The sequence below is a fragment of the Ananas comosus genome, linkage group 11 (genome assembly GCF_001540865.1).
Source record: "Ananas comosus cultivar F153 linkage group 11, ASM154086v1, whole genome shotgun sequence".
Taxonomy (NCBI): domain Eukaryota; kingdom Viridiplantae; phylum Streptophyta; class Magnoliopsida; order Poales; family Bromeliaceae; genus Ananas; species Ananas comosus.
Genome location: NC_033631.1, coordinates 8,706,912 through 8,727,752, shown reverse-complemented (window position 1 = coordinate 8,727,752; position 20,841 = coordinate 8,706,912). Strand labels below are relative to the sequence as shown.

The following is a 20,841-nucleotide window of genomic DNA, read 5'->3' as shown; positions in this document are numbered from 1 at the left end:
TAATTTGAAATGTTAATAAAATAATTTTAATATCATTCTTTTAAGAGGGGTGATAAGAAACTCGAAATTTTCCAGAAATTTATAAGCAATCGCCCCTAATTCAAAAGTGTAAATTAATAGGTAAATAATAAATCTTTAAATACAACCCGTCCATTCATTTTTCTCTCCCGCAAAAATCCCAAAAAAGGTTCACTTCTTCTATTTTTGCATCTCTCATTTTACACACCAACCGATAAAGGCCTAATATAAGGGTGGCAATCTAGCTCGCTGTTTCGCGAGCCAGCTCGTGTTCGACTCGACATGAGCTCGAGATCGGTCCGTCGTTTAGTAAACGAGCCGAAACAGTGATTTTTTAGCAGTCGTCTTAATAACGAGCCGAATACGAGCTAGGGGACAGCTCGCTCTGTTCGCTCGATAACGCCTATTAATAATAATATTTTTATTTTATATAATTTTCTTTAATTATATTTTTATATAATAATAAATTAATTATATATATATATATTTTTATTATTTAAATTTTAGCAAATAAAATATAAATACGAGCTTAATTTATAATAAAGATTTATTTATATTGTAAAGTTTCAACTATTAGATCAAAGTCTAATGGATAAGATTTTATAAATTTATTTTTTATATATATTTAATCTAATCTTTTTTAATTTATTGTTCGTTGTCCAGCTTGTGAGCCAGCTGGTGTTCGACTCGTTAATAAACGAGCCGAACACAAGCTGAATTTTTCGACTCGATACTTTAACGAGCCAGCTCGTGTTCGGATCGTTTATTAAACGAGCCGCTGTAATAAACGAGCCGAACACGAGCCGACCCAGCTCGCTCGTGTTTAGCTCGTTTACACCCCTAGCCTAATATGGAAATGCGATCGTTATAAACAACCCCTTAAATATTGAGGGAATTCGGAAAGTCCGGAAATGCTTAGGAGCTCCCCTATTGATTCAATACTATAGAATGTTAGTCCAAAACTATCAGTGAAGAAGTATCAATCTAATGCTTCTTCGACGACGATTACTACTGTTATTTTATAGTATAAACAAGTTAGCTTGAGAGTGCCTTCAGATTTTTTTTTTGAAAATATCGAAGGGGATGAGTTTGGCTACTTGTTAAAACAACTTAAAATTTTCGTAGTTTTGGTACAAGAATAAGATTTTGCTTCCTATGCGCTATCAATCCGCTTGATTCACTCATGTCCAATAACTCCCTTTTCATACCATGAGGCAACTCCCAGTCGAAATGGTACAACAAATTCGCGAGAACTAGCTCGATGACGGACACACCGAAATTGATTGCAGGACAACCTCTCCTTCCTGAACCAAACGGTATGAATTCGAAGTACTGTCCTCTAAAATTGATAGGGTTGTTTGAAAACCTCTCGGGCAAAAACTCATCCGCTCTCTCCCACAACTTAGGGTTCCTTCCGATAGCCCAAGCGTTGATTATAACCCTTGTCTTGACAGGAATGTTGAAGCCCTCCAGTTGAGTATCTTCAATCGTCTCTCGCGGCACAAGTAATGGTATTGGAGCATGTAGCCTCAGTGTCTCCTTGATCACATCCTTGAGATAGTACATTCCTTCTAAGAGCTCCTCTTCGACATTCGGACTCGTTCCGACTACCCCTCTTATCTCCTCCTGCGCTCTTTCCATTACTTTTGGATTCTTGATCAGCTCTGCCATTACCCAATCTATTGTTGTGAATGTGGTGTCTGTGCCGGCTGCAAACATGTCCTGCAAGCATAAAGACAAGGAAATGTGTGAGATTCAACTCTCGGAAAGTACGATAAAAGCACAACTAGTTGAATATTAGATATTTAAAAATATTGATTTTAATTACACTAAAAATTTATTGCTTTTACGCTCCATTTGAATGGAGCTAAAGAAGACTAGAAAAGAAAATTAAAATAGAAAATTATTTTGTGTTATTTGGATCGAAACGTGACCAGTGAAAATGAGAAAAATAAAGAAAAATATACAAAATATACCCTTCTACCATCACCAAAAGAATTTTCACTGTTTTTTTAACTATGGTACTCATGTTTAATCTGAGGTGACTTATTGGCACTAACATCAATGATATTTTTGAATAACTAAAAAATATATAAAGGTATATTTGAAAACAAATAGAAATAAATAAATATTTGAGAAGTTTTAAAGGTACCTAGGCAATTATCCCTAATATTAAAAGCATAGCTCTATGGCTAATTCAGTGTTTAGAGAAAAGCAGATATTCTACGCAATATTAGCATTTTAATTATCATTTGAAAGACGAAATTAACCAAATGAAGTTAATTTGCTTACCAATAGAAGAGCTTTTATATTACTCCGAGTAAGAGCAATCCCAACGTTCTCATCCTTGTCGTTTATAGACAGCAACACGTCGACGAGATCATCACCTTCCTCGTTCCCACTGCAGTGATCCTCCAGCACTCGCTCCAGCATCGCATCCAATTCTCTCGAGTTATTCCTCACCCTCCGATCCAACCCTCTCAGCCGATCGATCCATCCTAACCAGGGAACGAACTCTCCGATCTCCACCGTCCCCAGCAGCGCCGCGAACTCCACTAACGTCGTTTGGATCTTCGCGGCCCCGCCGCCCTCGGCGGAGTACTTGCGACCGAACGCCACCCGGCAGATGACGTCGTTTGTGAGATTGACGACGAGCTGGCTGACGTCGACTGCACCGGAGGCGGCGACGGCAGCGGCGCGGATCTTGTCGACCAGCAGCGCGGCCTCTTCTTCTCTGACGTAGCGGAAGGACTGCACGCGCTTGAGGCTGAACAGGTGCAGGACGCATATGCGCCGCACCTGCCGTTGGAAATATTAAAACACAGTTATCTAACAGCTCAAAGTTGAAAAGAAGTAAATGAGGCTGCATTTATTGATTTTGCATATTAGACTGAATTTTTGAGAAACTAACAAAAATATCTCTATTCTCTCTCTTATTATTATTATTATTTTTTTTCTCCTTTCCCTCCACCATCTGCACGTCGTCGTTGCATTCCTCCTCTTACCTCGCCTGCATCTTTGCTGTTGCCGATGGCGACGGTGAGGGCTCGAGTAAGGCACGGATTGCAGAGATAAGGGCGTGGGTAGCGGTGCAGTTTGAGATAGCAGGCGGCAAGGTGCCGGAGTTGGCGGACGGAGGGAGAGGAAGGAGAAGAAAGTAGGGATGCCAATAGGTATGGATACCCGAAATTTTATTCGAATCCGAACCCGAATGAAACAGATATATCCGATGCTAAATAGATATGGATTTGGGTATGAATATTAAAAATAGAAATCCGACAGATATGAATTCAAATATGGATTTTGACTGTATCCTATCCGAACCTAAATCCGACCCGAAGCCGAATTTATTTTGCTTATTTATATATATATATATTAATATATATATATATATATATATATATATATATATTATATATATATATAAATTTGATGTTATTTTGAATTTGATTTTAAAATTTAGATTTAATATCATATATTTTGAATATTGAAAAAAAAATATTATTTCGGTGTTCAAATTTTCGAGTTCGGTTCGGGTTCGGCGTTTTCGAATTTTTAGTCGGGTTCGGATTTGGATATAGATTTTTAAAATCCGTCGGATTTAGATTCGAATTCGGATCTCGGGTTTGGAGTCGGGTTCGGATTCGGGTTCTTGAAAATTCGTCCCGAATCCGACCCGTTGACATCTCTAGAAAAAAGAGAAAGGAAACGTCAATGTCTCTCTTCTTCTTCTTCTTCTTCTTTTTTTTAATTTTTATTCTTTCTCCATTAGTGCAATAAATTATAAAAATAATATAATATACTATAAAATAGTACAATATATAATCAAATGTATGTTCTATTGCATTTATTAAATAGTGTAATATATATTTAAAAAGTGTAATATTTTTATTCTCGTTAATTAAAAAAGTAGAAGTAAAAATGGTCTGATTTTTACAAAACGCAAAGTGGGTAATTTTTTAATGCAAAAAAGATCTTAGTAAATTCTAAGCCTCCGTATGGTTCGGGGTTAAGGGAAAAATAGTTGTTCCAGGGATAGAGTTAAGTTCGGGGTTAAAGTGGGGTTAAAATTTTTTTGTGTTTGGCTGGGGGTTGGAGTTAGTCTAGAATAATAAAAAATAGTGTTTTGTTGAAGTATGTGGGATAAGAAGATAATAATTGATAAAGAAGGATAATGATTGGTTGGAGTAGGCGTAATAAGAAAGATAGTGAGTTATTATGAATAGAAAATAGTGTTTGGTTGGAGTTTGGTGGGGTTAGGTGGGGTTAGCTAACCCGAAATAATTTATTTGAGGTGGGATTAGCTAACGGATAAAATGGGGGTTAAGGGGTTATTCTACTCCTTAAACCCCAACCAAACAAGGGCTAATAGTATTAAAACTTAATTTTATTGTCCACCCTTCTAATTTATTTACTTGCAAATTAGCGATTTTTTAACTTCATTTGAATTCGTCGTTTATATTTACAGATTTAGTTGATATATTTTACGTAACTATTTATTTATGGGAAAACTTCAAAAATCCCTCCTGTGGTTTCCTAGTTTCTCACTTTGCCCCCCTGTGGTTTAAAATATATCAAATTGTCCCCCTGTGGTTTCGTTTTTATCTTTTTGGTAGCTTTTTTGTTAATATTTCATTAAATTATATACAAAAAACTTTAGATACCCATCTAAATTTATCAAATATTCATTTTAGTACCCTTTAATTTTAACTTTATCACTGATTTAAGAAAAATAAAATAATAAAATTGATAAGAAAAAGAGAAAGAAGAAACCACAGGGGGGCAAATTGATAAACTACAAAACTACAAGGGGGTTTTTGAAGTTTTCCCTTTGTATAATTTATCATCATAAATGATGTGACAAATTTTTGTCAATTTTCTTTAGTAATCATAATTATCATTGTACTCATGAATTACTCTGTTTTGGTGAATTATACTAAATGTTTAATCAAATCCTTTTACATCAGCATCTCGANGCCGGCGCGGCCGCGAGTCCGCGCGGCGTTTTTTCTTTTTTTTTTGCGCTTTTCCTTTTTCCTGTGGGGCCTACTCGCCAACTTAGGATTTTGTTGGAATTTTTTGAAATTTTTTTGCCTCTTATAATTAATTTTAAAATACAATTTATTTTTTAATGATAATAAAAGTGGGAATAAATTAGCTAATAATTAATAACATTAAGGCTTCGTTTCGGATTGCGGAGAGATTGCGTTACGAAAAATACCCTGTTTGTTTACGTTTCTAACTCTACTTCTTTTAGATTGTTATTGGCCACATACAAAAAAATAAAATTTAATTTTAATTTAAAATTTTAATTTTAATTTATTATTAATGATTTTTGAATGTGTTGTTTAACTATATATATTTAGTTAGTATATTTTATGTAATTGTTGTAATTAAATATATTTTAAAAAAAATTAATTGTAGTGTTTTTTATAAAAATAGATTATTTATATCTAAATAATTATAAAATTAAAAATAATATTTAATACCTACAATCTAAAATATTTAAAAATTAGGCATAAATAATTATATATTTTAAAATTTTATTATAATTAAAATATAAACTTATGAATTTACACCGAACGAGTGTTAAGATCAGCATTATTGTTTGTAATCAAAACTTGCATATCTGATATAATTGATCGCATGTGAAAATATTTTTAAACTTCTTTATTTAATTAACTAAAATATATTATTATTACTTCATAAAAAATATATTTAATTATTTATTAATTATTTATAAAGAAGATAAATAAACTCGTTGCGTAGCACGGGTTCCTTAACTAGTAGATATTTAAAATTTAGATACGGGATGTATTATGTCTCATCAAGCTACTTCAATGAAAGCTTTTTAAGAAAAAAAATGTGATTGCTATATGTGTGGCTGCTATTTTATTGTTACTTAATTTGATTTATCATTGCCACTAGTATTTCAAGCTGGTAATACATGTGTTGGTGTAAATATTCAAAAAATAGAGGTTAGTTACAAAATAATTTAAAAAGTGTTAACGAGTTGATCAAGCTAAGGCACGAATATCTCGCTCTCTTTAAGGAGATTCAAGCCCTCTACGGTTGGCAAAGCCTTTGAATCGATGCAGCAGAGCACTGACTTGTCCCCTCCAGGATACAACGGCTCGATCCTTGTCGTGTAGCTTCACTAACTCTGCACAAGTAGATGAGCCCAAAGCTCCATCAGACACCTTTTTTTGACCTTCTCTCTCTCAAGAATAATTAAAATAATTTTATTGTTTGTTGAGTTGTGTACAAGTGAATAGAGAAGCCTTTATATATAGGCTCAAAGCAAAGGAGTTACAAGTATATAAAGGCGTAGGTTAGTTTTCATTTAATAGAGCATAAAAGGAGTTAAATACATATGTTGCAACCTGTAGAGCCGATCTTACGCGGACAGTTGGCACACCGGGCCTAGGTAGTAGTCACAGTCTTGATGTGAGTCGGAAGTATGAAGAAAAATATGACCGGCCACGCCAGCAGGGAGTTATAACAATTGCGTGCAGTTGTCGGCGATTTTGATCGGCCAAAATGGGTCCGAAATACTAGGAAATAGTGGCTGATCGTGCAATAACTGTATCAGGGGCGATAGGATAAATATGTCGATGATACCCTGAAAATAGGTCTTCGCCCCTGCGAACAAAAGACTACTCTTATTTTTCTGCATCCTTCTTTCCTACATTTACCGCTTTTCCTAGGAGTAGTTCCTGTAACTTAGCATCCTGGAGTCGTCTACCCTTTGGGCATCACTCCGCTGTAGACTAAACCCCTTTTTTCAGTACTTTCTCCGTTCAACTTCAATAAAAGGCAGTGTTCGACTCTTCAGGTCAACAAGTTCCTGTGCTGTATTAACCATTTGGCTCATTTCTTGGTCAAAATTCTGGCTTCTCCTGTGCATTCGGTTCATCTGGCCGAACAGAAGAGAGAATAGAGTTTACGGACCCAGTTGATTGGATCCCTCATCGACCGAATCGCTTGATAGATCAAAGGGCGCAGACTTCGAGGGTCATCATTCACAGCCGCTCATCATCCCGACGCGTATCCCGAGGACAGAAAAATTCGGCTCCCAACACAACCCTTTAGCTTTAAGTTTAAAAAGCATAGGTTAAATGAATAGTTAATTCACATGTAACATCACCATGACAGCTTAAGTAAAAAATCAATAGTTTAATTAATAAAATGTAACAACAACATGAAACAAGGAAAAATCTTAAAACGACTTGTGGATTGATAGATGTAAGGTATGATTTCTTGGCTTTTATTTTTTGTGCAGATTAGGTTAATATCAATCAATACACAATTGTCCCTATTGAATAACTTTTTATTAAGCGGGGTTTAGCTTTCCCAAAAAAGTCTCACTTAACAAAGTAATTTTAATTTGTCTATTTGATTTTCTGAAGAAGTGGTCTTTGAAAAAAATTATTATTCAAAATTTATAGAAAAATCTCATTTTAGTTTCTAAAATGTTGACTGAAAAACAAGAACTACGAAATAAATATTTTTCACGATAAATTATTTTATCAAAAAATAGTTTCTCAGGATTTTTCGCGCAGCCAAATAGTTTTTTGCATAGTGACATTACTATGAAAGCAAATGCACGACATGTTTGTTTCACCGAAATTGGACTTTAGGTTGAAGTGGACTTTGGGTTGAACTGGAGTTTGGTAAAAATTACTTTTTTTTCACTATTTGTTTCGTAGTTATGAAAGTGAAGTTCGATCAGTTCTGATATTAATTTGTTTAGTAGGAAGTATATAATATAAAACTATAATTTATATATAAATAATAAATATTTTAATAAACATATTTTTATATATGTCACGTCCCGAATTACTCGTTTTCCCGGGCTCGCTAACAGACCCGCCGTATACATAGATATTTTTCCTGTATACGAAGCAAAAAAGTAGAAATACCTGTAATCATACAATACTACGAACAGTAGTATAGAGCAGCAAGAAAAAATAAACTAAATATGTAAACTGTGGTTCAATACATACATGTCATACAGGTATACAAACACTCGCTCTGGCGAGATATAACAACTGTATGTAAAGATCCAAAAACTACAATTATCTGTAGCTTGTGCTCCTTTAGCTCTGCAACTCGACTGGAATGGCTCTAATTCGCGACGCCCTTGCCACGATTAAGATCAGCAACAACAGCAGCAGCCGAATGCAACGGCTCTGCAAAACAGTAGTAACAACTGGGCGTGAGAACTACTATAAAAACAAGTAGTCCTCAGTGGGTACCGCCCTCAACTCATCGGTCCACCCACTAAGTCTACAGGGATCAGCAGGAATAATAAAGAAAGTTGAAACAAATCTACAGCTATATGCCACTATACTATCATGCTCTAAATCTAACCATCTGTAGAACAGTGTCAACTAAGACCCAATCTCAAATAAGGACTGTAGTCATACTCGTCCCTGGGACTGTGAACACACCCATCCCGCTCGGTCGCGACTATACAGCTACCTCCACACTAACCAGTGCATGGAGAGCAAGTCCAACCTGCACGAACGACACCAACGCAAACGCACTAAGCCCGACTCCGGAGTGGCACTCATGGGCGCTACCCAATTGAGTATGCAAGCGTATCTCTGTCGAGCACAATCAGACTCTAACAAGCCAAAGTCAAGTAGCTAGGGTCAAAACAGGTCTAGAAACCAAACCCACGTGCCCTCGGCACAATCTGATACCAAAAACATCAATCTGGGTCCACCATCCACCCCGACGGCACCCGACAACTCGAAACAGCCTAAACTCTACTGTAAAAATAAGCTTGGCGTCCCAGCACGAGCGTAAATGCATTCTAAACTATTCCGGGTATCCACCGCGCTGAAACAGCACTGATACAATCAAACCACGACTCCTAGAGCTAAATCAGGTAGTAGAATCATATGACAGATTGAATTGCTGGTTTTCTCTTAAGTCAAGTTCCAAATCCAACATGTATATTCAACTAATTACTATTCATGCTCCAAATTCAGATTTCATACATTATACCAATCGATGAATTTGAGCTACAACATGATATTCCGAAGTCAAAACTATACATGTTTACTATACATATACTTAGGAGCAAAACCAATGATAAACCCACCTCAAATGCTCTTTCCTGGCAGCAAGGAGGTCACAAAACTGCTGGGAGACTCAGCCGAAATCACACCAAATCAGCAACTGGACTACTTAAGGGATCTAGCGTCGAAATCCATAAAAATCCAATAATTCAGCACTTACGCTTGAATTAGCTCAAATACAATGCTAATTTCACTAGATTACCTTCAAATCAGCAGTAGCAAGATTCCCTCAGCAGTGAATTGGATGTAGAAAGTTTTCCAGGTTCAAGACTACCCTTCTCCCAAGATTTGAACCCAAGATAACCAAGTTGCATCAATGACAATGCTAATTTCAGCACTTAAGCTTAATTAACCAAACTCCAATGTCAAAACTCACCTAATCACATCCAAATTTGGTGAGGAGGGTCTCAAATCTAGTGGAGTAGGATGGAGTAAGTGTCTCAGGTCCAAAAACACCCTGCCTCCAAAGATAGCACCAAGAAAAACCCAAAAATCAGATTTTCAGCTCAAAGTCACCAATAGTCCAGAAAAACATAGAATCGACCAAGCTAACCTCAACCAAAATCTGAAATTCTGGGTTTCATGGATTCCTCTGGAAGTCTAGAATCCAGCAAACCAAGTTTCACCCCAATCTGACCTTCCTACGTCGCACACGAGCCAAAACACCGAAGGTCGTCGCTGGAAAACTGCAGAATCAGCACTCCTCAAGCTGAATTTGTGGACCTTTGATACAAATTGAGTGATTTGGAGGGGTTGGAATGCTAAAGTGGTCTTCTCTGTGAAGAAGGGAGGAAAAGAGCAGCAAGGGGGCGCACTCTATCTATTTATAGGGTGTTGAGGCGGTCCAAAAAGCCTCAGGAACAATTGCTGCAAAGCTAGTACTCCTGCAGAAATCTCCACTTTCGGGCGCCCAAAACCTGATTCTGGGCGTCCGAATCCTCCTGGCTGCACAAAAACCCCCCTCGGCTCCTCCACCCGCGGTGTGCTGCGCCCGTATCCGGCTCCGGCGGACCTCACCTCCTACCAACCACGTGTCAGCGCAACGATACTCACGAGGTGAACTTTTCGGACCCACATCCGGGCGCCCGAAACATGGATCCGAATTGATTTCCAGTTCTGCTCAGTTCTACACTCAACTTCTGGGTGACCCAAAGCCAGTTCTGGGCGCTCGAATCTGGCAAAACTCCAGTTTTGCTTATTTGAGTGCGCCGAGTCCATTTCTGCATCCATTTCGCTAGAAACGACTCCGACTTAGTCCGACACTCTCCAGATGTGTGGACCAGTCACTAATACTGAAGTCAATTCTATCCAAAGCTTAGAAACACTACAATATAATTAAAATTTAATTTAAAACAACTAAATTATTTTTTTCTACATAAATAATAGTAATACAATAATAAAATTATAAAGTAAAAAAATATTAATAATTACAATCAATTTTTATCATATTTTAAATGTACAAACTAAAAAAAAAAAATATTAAAACTTAACTAATCAATTTTTATCATATTTTAGATATATTAACTGAATAAAAAAATAATTAGTAACATAATTAAATATATTTAAATATAATTAGCTTTATCTATTATATTATTTTATTTTATTTTATTTTTACCTCTCTTCACCGTAATTGACTTCGACCCACGATGGGGAGAAGTCAATTATGCTGTTTGAGGTTAACTCGAATTTCGACCGTAATTTTTTTATGGCGAGCCAAACAACGGAAGTGGTCGTTTAACACGAAAACGACTTCCCTTCTCTCCATTTTCACCCCACTTCCATCCAAACAAACATAGCCTTAAGCTCAGGACATGATATATTTATCAACACACTATAGCTCATTTAATTCAAGGGATAAAATCTAATATTGCTCTCAGAATTTTTGAAATATCTTATACAGTTTTATCTTTTTTTTTATTTTAAATACAACGCTCGTATATTTCTCCGTTATTTAAAAATAATCCATTGTTAATATCCATTAAATTATCTCGAGTTAAATCTGAATTAAATTTCTACATGAGCTAAAAATAAGTTAAAATATGTTTTTCACCCTTAACTTAAGAGCAAATTAAAAAAGTTGCTGACGGTATAAGAGTATATTTGAAAAGGTAAAAAATTAAAATATTTCATTTGTTCATAACTTAAAGATAAATAAGAAAAAATTGAAAACAATAGAAGAATATATTTAAAAGGGCGAATAATAATTTTAGAGATAACAAATAATCCTAATATTTCACTAATAATAGAATTTAACTCTAGGAGCATATTTAAAATAATTTGAAATGTTAACAAAATGTTTTCAATATTATTCTTTTAAGATGGATAAATAAGAAATTCAAAAAATTTTCAGAAATATATAAATAATCCTACCTAATTCAAAAGTGTAATTTAATAGGTAAACAATCAATCTTAAAAACAACCTGTCCATTCATATTTCTCTCTCACAAAAATCCCAAAGAGGATTCACTTCTTCTATTTTTGCATCTCTCATTTTACACACGAACCGATCAAGGCCTAATATGGAAATATGATGGTCATAAACAGCCCCTTAAATATTGAGGAAATTCGGGAAGTCCGGGCTCTGGAAATGCTTAGGAGCTCCTCTCTTGAATCAATACTATAGAATGTTAGTCCAAACCATCAGTGAAGAAGCATCAATCTAATGCTTCTCTGATGACGATTACTATTGTTATTTCACAGTACAAACAAGTTAGCTTAAAAGTGCCTTAAGAATTTTTTTTGAAAATATCGAAGGGGATGAGTTTAGCTACACGTTAAAACAACTTAAAATTTTCGTAGTTTTGGCACAAGAATAAGATTTTGCTTCCTATGCGCTGTCAATCCGCTCGACTCACTCATGTCCAATAACTACCTTTTCATACCATGAGGCAACTCCCAGTCGAAATGGTACAACAAATTCGCAAGAACTAGCTCGATGACGGACATAGCAAAATTGATCCCGGGACAACCTCTCCTTCCCGAACCAAACGGTATGAATTCAAAGTACTGTCCTCTGAAATCGATAGGGCTGTTAGTAAACCTCTCGGGCCAAAACTCCTCAGCTCTCTCCCACAACTTAGGATCCCTTCCGATAGCCCAAGCATTGATTATAACCCTTGTTTTGGCAGGAATGTCGAAACCCTCCAGTTGAGTATCTTCAATCGTCTCTCGTGGCACAAGTAACGGTATTGGAGCGTGTAGCCTTAGCGTCTCCTTGACCACATCCTTGAGATAGTACATTCCTTCTAAGAGCTCCTCTTCGACATTCGGACTCGATCCGACTACCCGTCTTACCTCCTCCTGCGCTCTTTCCATTATTTTTGGGTGCTTGATCAGCTCCGCCATTATCCAATCTATTGTTGTGAATGAGGTGTCTGTGCCGGCTGCAAACATGTCCTGCAAGCATAGAGACAAGAAATGCTTGAGATTCAACTATCAGAAAGTACAACAAAAGCACAACTAGTTGAACATTAGATGTTTAAAAATATTGATTTTAATTACACTAAAACTTTATACTTTTACGCTCCATTTGAACGGAGCTAAAGGAGACTAGAAAAGAAAATTAAACAGAAAATTATTTTGTGTTATTTGGATCGAAACTTGACCAGTAAAAATGAGAAAAATAAAGAAAAATGTACAGAATATATTCTTCTACCATCATCAAAAAAAATTTCACTGTTTTTTTTAACTATGGTACTCATGTTTAATCCGAGGTGACTTATTGGCACTAACATCAATGATATTTTTGAATAACGAAAAAATATATAAAGGTATATTTGAAAACAAATAGAAATAAATAAATATTTGAGAAGTTTTAAAGGTACCTAGGCAATTATCCCTAATATTAAAAGCATAGCTCTCTGGCTAATTCAGTGTTTAGAGAAAAGCAGATATTCTACGCAATATTAGCATTTTAATTATCATTTGAAAGGCGAAATTAACCAAATGAAGTTAATTTGCTTACCAATAGAAGAGCTTTTATATTACTCCGAGTAAGAGCAATCCCAACGTTCTCATCCTTGTCGTTTATAGACAGCAACACGTCGACGAGATCATCACCTTCCTCGTTCCCACTGCAGTGATCCTCCAACACTCGCTCCAGCATCGCATCCAATTCTCTCGAGTTATTCCTCACCCTCCGATCCAATCCTCTCAGCCGATCGATCCATCCTAACCAGGGAACGAACTCTCCGATCTCCACCGTCCCCAGCAGCGCCGCGAACTCCGCTAACGTCGCTTGGATCTTCGCGGCGCCGCCGCCCTCCGCCGAGTACTTGCGACCGAACGCCACCCGGCAGGTGACGTCGTTTGTGAGATTGACGACGAGCTGGCTGACGTCGACTGTGCTGGAGGTGGTGGCGGCGGCAGCGACAGTGGCGCGGATCTTGTCGACCAGCAGCGCGGCCTCTTCTTCTCTGACGTAGCGGAAGGACTGCACGCGCTTGAGGCTGAGCAGGTGCAGGACGCAGATGCGCGGCACCTGCAGTTGGAAATATGAAAACACATGCAGTTATCTATAGCTCAAAGTTGAAAAGAAGTAATTCAATCTCATGTCTTTAACCTAAGGGGACACTTGATTCTGCGTAAAACAAATTGAAATATTATTTTCTACATGACAAATGTCTTTTTTGATTATTTGGTTCAACATAAAATAGATTGAGAAAAAAAATTAAAGTTTTGATTTTTCGCTGTTTCTCGATGGAAAGCGAAAACTTAAGCTGCATAAAATTTTTTTCATTTATTTTTTTTTTCTACTGAGCTAAAATAATGTGATTTTTTTTTTCCTTCAATCAAATGACTGTTGATGAAAACTATTTTATTTTTCTTACAAACTAAACACGACAATATATAAAAATTTTTTCCATCGAATTTTATTTTTCACGGTTTTCGTTGAACAAAAAGGACCCTAATTGAAAACTCAGGAGCCTACTGTCACGGCCTTAACGGTTCTGTTCGCAAAGTCCGTGCGGCGCCCGCCTTCCTACTCGAAAATGGGCAAGCCTTCGTCCCTGTTGCTAGTCCGAATCTTCGCGTCCTACGACTAAATATACAAATAGAATGACAAAGAGAAAGAAGCAGAGATTCTCTCAAAAAACTAAGTACTACACTACTTAGAAAATGAGAATTACAACTCACATACACACTTCCTCTTGTATGTTTTGGCCTTAACAAAACCCCACTACTTATAAGCTTCTAAATACAATGAACCTAGACACACGCTAACTCTCTCATTATGAGACACATTAACTCACCCTCATAATGAGTCATAAGCTCAAAAATCACCCCATAACTCATGAGAGTTTCATAACCCTTGAGTTTTCATCATTAATGGGAGAGGTTACAAAACCCTTCATCTCTCCATAGCGGATTGGGTTTGGGTCTCTTTGACAACCCGATTCAACCCATTTTCAACCCGTTTCGCTAGCAGATTTGGGCCACTGTCAAGGAGAAGTCAACAGGAAACATTTTGTCCGTGACACTAAGCTAGAGAAGATGTGTTGCATAGAAAGTATATATTAAAGATTGCTTGATTAGAGTAAAATATTTGGATAGTCTCTAAGCCTCTCCAATATTGGGAGTAAAATATAATTTTCTGTTTTTTTGTAAGATCGTAAAAGTTACATCGTAAGTAAATTATTATTTATACATAGCATACTATCTTTAATAAAAAGAAAGGAAATAATTTTTTTTATTATGCTTTCTGATTATACATAATTATACATTCTCTCCGTCACCAAACACGGAACCTAATATAATTTAATTTATGAAGTCTCGTATATTTTGCACTTTTAATTTCGATGATGATAAAAAGTAGTTTTATAAAATAATTATTTTAATAATTTTATAAAATATCCAGTTTATTTAAGTGTATGGCTTTTTGCACAAAAATTTCACTAATTTTGCATTTTTGCAAAATAGGGCTACTGCATGTTTTGATTTTGGGCCGAATTTTTAAAAAATAAACAAAAATATCCATATTCCTCTCTCTATCTCTCTCTTCTTTCTTTTCTTTTTTTTTTTTTCCTCCTCTCCCTCCACCACCTGCTCGTCGTTGTTGCTCTCCTCCTACCTCGCCTACATCTCTGCTATTGCTGATGGCGGCGGTGACGACTCGGTCAACGCATGGATTGTAGAGATTTGGGCGTTGGTGGCAGTGCATGTAGTAACACAGGTGTTTAGTTGCCGTGAGATTTCAGCATCTGAGATTTGTCGACATATCTGAAGAGTGTCGGGACAAATCCGAATCGTTTTGGCACGAAGTGGACGCAAAATGGACTCAGCACGACGCGAGAACAAAATTTTGACATTGAAATATGCAAAGTGAGGGTTTTCAGTATTGAGTACCGATACCACACAGGGGAGTACCGGTACCCCAGTGTAATTTTCGAACTACTGCTCTCGGGTTGTGATAATTGATGCTAAGTACCGGTACAGCATCGGGCTGGTATCGGTACTCTAGCTGGATAGCCGTTGTTGGATAAGCATTTTAAGGTGGGTTGAAGTTTACCGAAATCGTGGGAATATATTCTAACTTTTAGTATTTGTCGACATGTATCATCCGTCTATTTTTCTTGCTAGTACTCGAATTCATGGATTAGTGTTTATATCTGAATTTGGAGTTAAGTTAGTAGTTTAATTTTACATGTTGGACTTGGAATTGACTTAGGAGAAAACATTTAGAACCTACACTATCATTTCTAAAAATTATCATATTTAGCTTTAGGAGCTGTGGTTCTATTGTATCATCGCTGTTAGTATGCGATGGATACTCAAATTAGTGTAGGATAAGTTTACGCTCGTGCTGGGATGCCGAACTTATTTTATAGTAATGTGTAGACTGTTTTGGACTGTTGGGTGCCGTCGCGGTTGACAGTGGACCCAGATTTCTGTATTTGTATCAGATTATGCCAAGGGCACGTGAGTTTTGGTTGTAAACCAGTTAGACCCATTTGTTTTGATTATAATCTGTGAGAGCCTGATTGAGCTCGGCAGAGATACGCTTGCATACTCGGTTGGGCAGTGCCCACGAGTGTCACTCCGGAGTCGGGCTTAATGCTTTTGCGTTATTGTTGTAGTGTCCTGGTTGGACTTGCTCTCCACCAACAACCTAGTGTGGTGGTGGTTGGTGTAGCTTCGACAGGCAGGACGGGTGTGTTCACAGTCCTCAGTGAGATTGGGTCAGAAATTGCATCTTGCATATATATATATACAGATAGCTAGTGTTGGTTAGCGATAGTATAGTGGCATATAGCTGTAGAGTTTTTCCAGCTTTCTTTACTATCATTGAGCATATTTTCTGTAGACTTAGTGGGTGAGCCGTTGAGATCGGTAGCAATACCCACTGAGATCTACTTCTTTTTGCAGTAATTCTCACACCCAGTTGTTGGCCCCTTTTACAGAGCTTTCGTCTGCGGTTGCTGCTGTTGTTGATACTGATCGTGGTAAGGGAGTTGCGAGCTAAATCCCTACCAGTCTCAGTCGCCATGCTAGCGGAGTACCCCTTCAGAGGTAGTTATGAGTGTTGTACATGTACATACTCTTTGTTTAGTTACTCGCTGGAGCGAGATGTTAGGTGCTGGTTCGTAGCTTTTGTATGTGCTTGGTCATGTTGTTTTATATATATTAGTTTTGCTTAGCAGCTCTATACTTGAGATTGTAGCTTAGTTTTGTTTATAGGTATAGCTATCGCTTCGTATATAGGGGTAATTCCTATGTATACGGCGGGTCTGTTGGCATGCCCGGAAAAACGTGCAATTCGGAGCGTGACAGTGCAGTTGGCGATAGCGGCGGCAGGGTATCGAAGGTGGAGGAGAGAGGGAGAGGAAGGAGGAGAAGGAAGCGAAAAGAGACGTCAATATCTTTTTTCTTCTTGTTTCATTTTTTATTCTTTTTTCGTTAGAGAGAATAAAATATACATTGATTAATTAATATAACAAATCGTAAATATATATAATATACTATAAAATAGTACAACATATAATTAAATAGACGGTCCATTGCATTTATCAAAAAGTGTAATATATATTTAAAAAATATAATATTTTTATTCCTTTTAATTAATAAAAAGAAAATAGAAGAAAAGGAAGGAAGAGGTCCGAGAGAAAGAGGTGGATTGCTGTAGAGAATGAGGAAGCAGAGGAAAGAATTGTCGACGGCATCGGGGAAGATGGCATTACGACCAAGAAGAAAGATAGACCAGAAAGAGGAAGGAGTTAGAAGAGAGGGACAATTTGGTCAGATTTCTAAAATTCCGACCCAACTCTCCAAAATTGAAAAAATCGGCAAATTTTATAAAAACGCAAAATCAGCAAATTTTTTATATAAAAAAGGCCTTAGTAAATTCTAATAGTAGTAAAATTATTTTAGAGCGAATATTCGCACCTTTGGTGAATGATCCGAAAATTTAATCTTAAAATTTTGATTTTACTGTCCAATCTTTTAATTTATTTCATTTGAATTCGGCATTTATATTTACAGATTTAGTTAATATATTTTATATAATTTACGTGACTATTTATTTATAAAACTATTTATTTATTAAAGCAAATAATTAGCTTACAAATATTTTTTCATCTAAAGAACCATTATATTATTTAAATCAAATAAAATTAATAAAAAGTTGTGTACCAAAATGATTTATAGTTCCGATAAATTTTATATATTATTACTTTAAAAATAATTCAAACTTTCATAGAACAACGGTATCACCTTCCTCCAGTACTCGCCGTAGGGTGAGACGGCGATGTCGCTGCTGTACAAGAGAGCGTTTGATATGCGGGCCGGGGGGCGGCTGGCGAAGGTGAGGTCTTTGGCCTTCATGACCTGCTGGGCCGCCGGGGCCGAGGAGACGACGACGGTGGGAACGCGGCCCAGGCGGAGGAGCATGACGGGCCCGTGCTTCCCAGCGAGCGCGCGGAGGGAGCGGTGTGGGAGCTTGCCCAGCTGGTGCAGGTTGCCGATGAGCGGAAGCCTCAGCGGCGACGGAATCTGTTTAAAATTCTTCTCTGAAGCTGCCGCAGCGGCTTTTTTACGATTCCACGAGAAAACGGAGAAGGTGATGATTAAGATTGAGAGGAAAAAGGAGGCGACGTGCATTGAGTTTTGGTGGAGCAGTAACTGGAAGAGCTGAGTTAGTGGAGGCATGATTATTTCCGTTTGTGGCTTTAGCTTGTGGAGTTGTAAGGTGAATGAGGGGATATTAATCTACACTACCACTTGTGATTTGTGGACACAAACTGTGGAAGAGGAGATATTATTTGTGGGGCAACGATAACAGCCTATACGGGTGAGAGTCAGATCGAATTTTGACACGGAGCTTCGATAGGATGCTAACATAAATATCAACATATACTTATTGAATTCAAAAGCGATAGGTAAACAATCGATCTTTGTCCATTCATTTTTCTCTATAACTAAACATACTAACACTTGTTCAAGATCTATGAAGTGCTATTAAAAAAGAATAAAACTCTTTAGAAAGAAAAACTATTATAAAAATCAAAGGAAAAAAAAAAAATATTATTATCAATATTAAGGAGATCCTGTGGGACCCTGTTAATTTAGAGAAATTAATGCTAAGTCGACTACCCATAGCCCAAAAGGGTTGTAATATCTGCTAATCCCTTTTGAATTTTAAAATAAAAAATAATATGATGAGTAGAGAAAAAAAAAAGAAAAAGGATCTTGAATGAAAGGGGCGGTCACATATTACAATTCAAAATGAGTCGCAGCCTTAGCATTGCTCATTAATTTTAAAAAAATAAACTTCAAATTGTCCCATCGATGTTTGGCTGATTTTCACTTTTTAATCCCTGATTCAAAAAATTTTACTTTATTCCCTTTCAATTTAGCTTATTTTCACATTAGCATCTGTGGTTCAAAAAAATTACATTTTTCTCTTCTGTAGTTTAACGTATTCTTTATTTTGCCACTCTTTTTTTTTTTTTTTTTTTTTTTTTTACTTTACGATCCTATTTCATACAAAATTATTTTCATAAAACAGTATTTAAATTACAAAATATAAAGTAAAATTTTTATAATAAAATGATAAAATAAAAATGAGGGAAACCATATACGTGGGCAATTTGAAATATTTAAATAAAAAAATAGTCGTATTCAAACGTAATCAAGCGTCCAACGCGCGGGTTCCGTAACTAGTACGCTACTATACGATGCTTGATATTTTACTCAAAAGAGCAAACTATTCCTAGACCAGGTCCAATAGACTGAGCCAATCAAATTAAACTTGATACGAAAAGAAGCTAAGCCTAGTCGAGGGAATGGCGCGTGGAACCGGTCTAGAAGCACATAAGAAAAAGTTAAGAACAGCTTTGTCCTCCTCGGAAACCTCGTTTAAAAAGAGCTAAACCCGGTCCAGGAGATTACACGTGAAACCGGTCTAAGAAATACATGAACCCAGCTTTACCCCTTGTTTTTAAATTATTTTCAAATTAGCATGCAGTTGAACTACAGTTTAGATAAATATTATTTTTGATATCTTTAATACTTTTATTAAGCTAAAATTCACGATATTTTTTACTATTTGTTGGTAGCCGAATTTTTTCCGACCCTCGACGTGGTCAAAGGTCCTCCTCAGGGAGCATGTCGGGGTAAAAACGGCTTCGGATAATGACCCTCGAAGTTTGCGCCCTTCGATTGTTCAAACGATTCGGCTGATGAGGGATCGGATCAGCCGGATTCGAAATCTCTTCTATAGAATCGGTTCGGCTGGATGAGCCGAATGTATAGAATGCACAGAAACTAGGGTCGGCTGAAGAGCCGAATGGATGAAAATACAAAGTGTAGTCGGCTGAAAGAGCCGAATACCTTTATATATTAATAAAACAGAGTGTACCCAAAGGACATACAGACTCTGAAAATATAGTTTATAACAGAGTGTGCCCGTGGGGCATACAGACTCTAAAAATCTATCTTAAAAACTACTCATAGGAAAGCAGTAAATGCAGAAAAGAAAAAATATGAAAATGCGGTGGTCTTCTCGTTCAGGGGAGAGAAAGACCCTTATTGCAGATTTCGAAATTACTATTTATAGTAATATCAACCCACATTATTGGTTGGTTGAAAGTGGTGGGGGGAATAGTTATAACCATGATCGTAAAAGTTATGCCCACTACTCATGAAAGTTACGCCCTACCGTGAAAGTTACGCTCACTTCTTATGCCCCACTTCTCAACCATTCCCGTCTAAAACCTTCGGGCATCTTATTGCCGACTCCTGATGTATCACGTGTTCTTATTGACTCATACGTACGTGGGTTAGGTCGGCATGTTAGTTTTAATTTTGGCATCAATACTATTATTTATTTCATGAAAAGTTAATGGCTTTAGAGCTAAAGGTTTTTCATTTTTCTATTTGCTTGACCAAAAAATATTATTTACATTAACATACAAAAGTTTGAAAACAAAATTACACGTGTATTTTTATTAATTTTTAATTTTTTTGGTATGAGATTAATTTTGTTATCAATAAACTTAATTTACAGCGAACCAATTAAATAAAAACGATGAATATCACTTCACTCTTTCTCACACTTATCATAACGGAAAAAATTTAAAATGAGAAGCTCCTCATTCAACCTTGTTGGGCTCCTCTAAATCCACTATTCAATACAGTGTTGATATTCCAATGAAAGAACTTTAAATTGGAATAGATATTTAAAACCAAGCTATCCCAATAAGAACTTATTAAGAAACTCCTCAGTGAAGGTGCAACA

General features: G+C 36.6%; 2 protein-coding genes and 1 long non-coding RNA gene across 4 annotated transcripts; all 3 read right to left on the bottom strand.

Annotated features, from left to right (window-relative positions):
• On the bottom strand, window positions 1,119-3,209 carry LOC109717330 (cytochrome P450 71A1-like). The gene is made up of 3 exons (XM_020243059.1): window positions 3,024-3,209; window positions 2,311-2,817; window positions 1,119-1,740 (listed from the first exon to the last, which is right to left on the bottom strand). Exons 2-3 carry the CDS (start codon window positions 2,449-2,451, stop codon window positions 1,129-1,131), a joined length of 753 nt encoding a protein of 250 aa, XP_020098648.1. The 5' UTR covers window positions 2,452-2,817; window positions 3,024-3,209; the 3' UTR covers window positions 1,119-1,128.
• Window positions 7,984-10,544, bottom strand: LOC109717331. 2 transcript variants are annotated; one of them, XR_002218162.1, is made up of 3 exons: window positions 9,310-10,544; window positions 9,131-9,225; window positions 7,984-8,210 (listed from the first exon to the last, which is right to left on the bottom strand). It is a non-coding gene; the product is annotated as an uncharacterized LOC109717331 (long non-coding RNA). The 2 variants fall into 2 exon arrangements; XR_002218161.1 differs by having other exon boundaries at window positions 9,131-10,544.
• Window positions 11,517-18,333, bottom strand: LOC109717329 (cytochrome P450 71A1-like). Its single transcript, XM_020243058.1, has 3 exons — window positions 17,817-18,333; window positions 13,072-13,587; window positions 11,517-12,503 (listed from the first exon to the last, which is right to left on the bottom strand). The coding sequence occupies exons 1-3, from the start codon at window positions 18,249-18,251 to the stop codon at window positions 11,976-11,978; spliced, it is 1,479 nt and encodes a 492-aa protein (XP_020098647.1). The 5' UTR covers window positions 18,252-18,333; the 3' UTR covers window positions 11,517-11,975.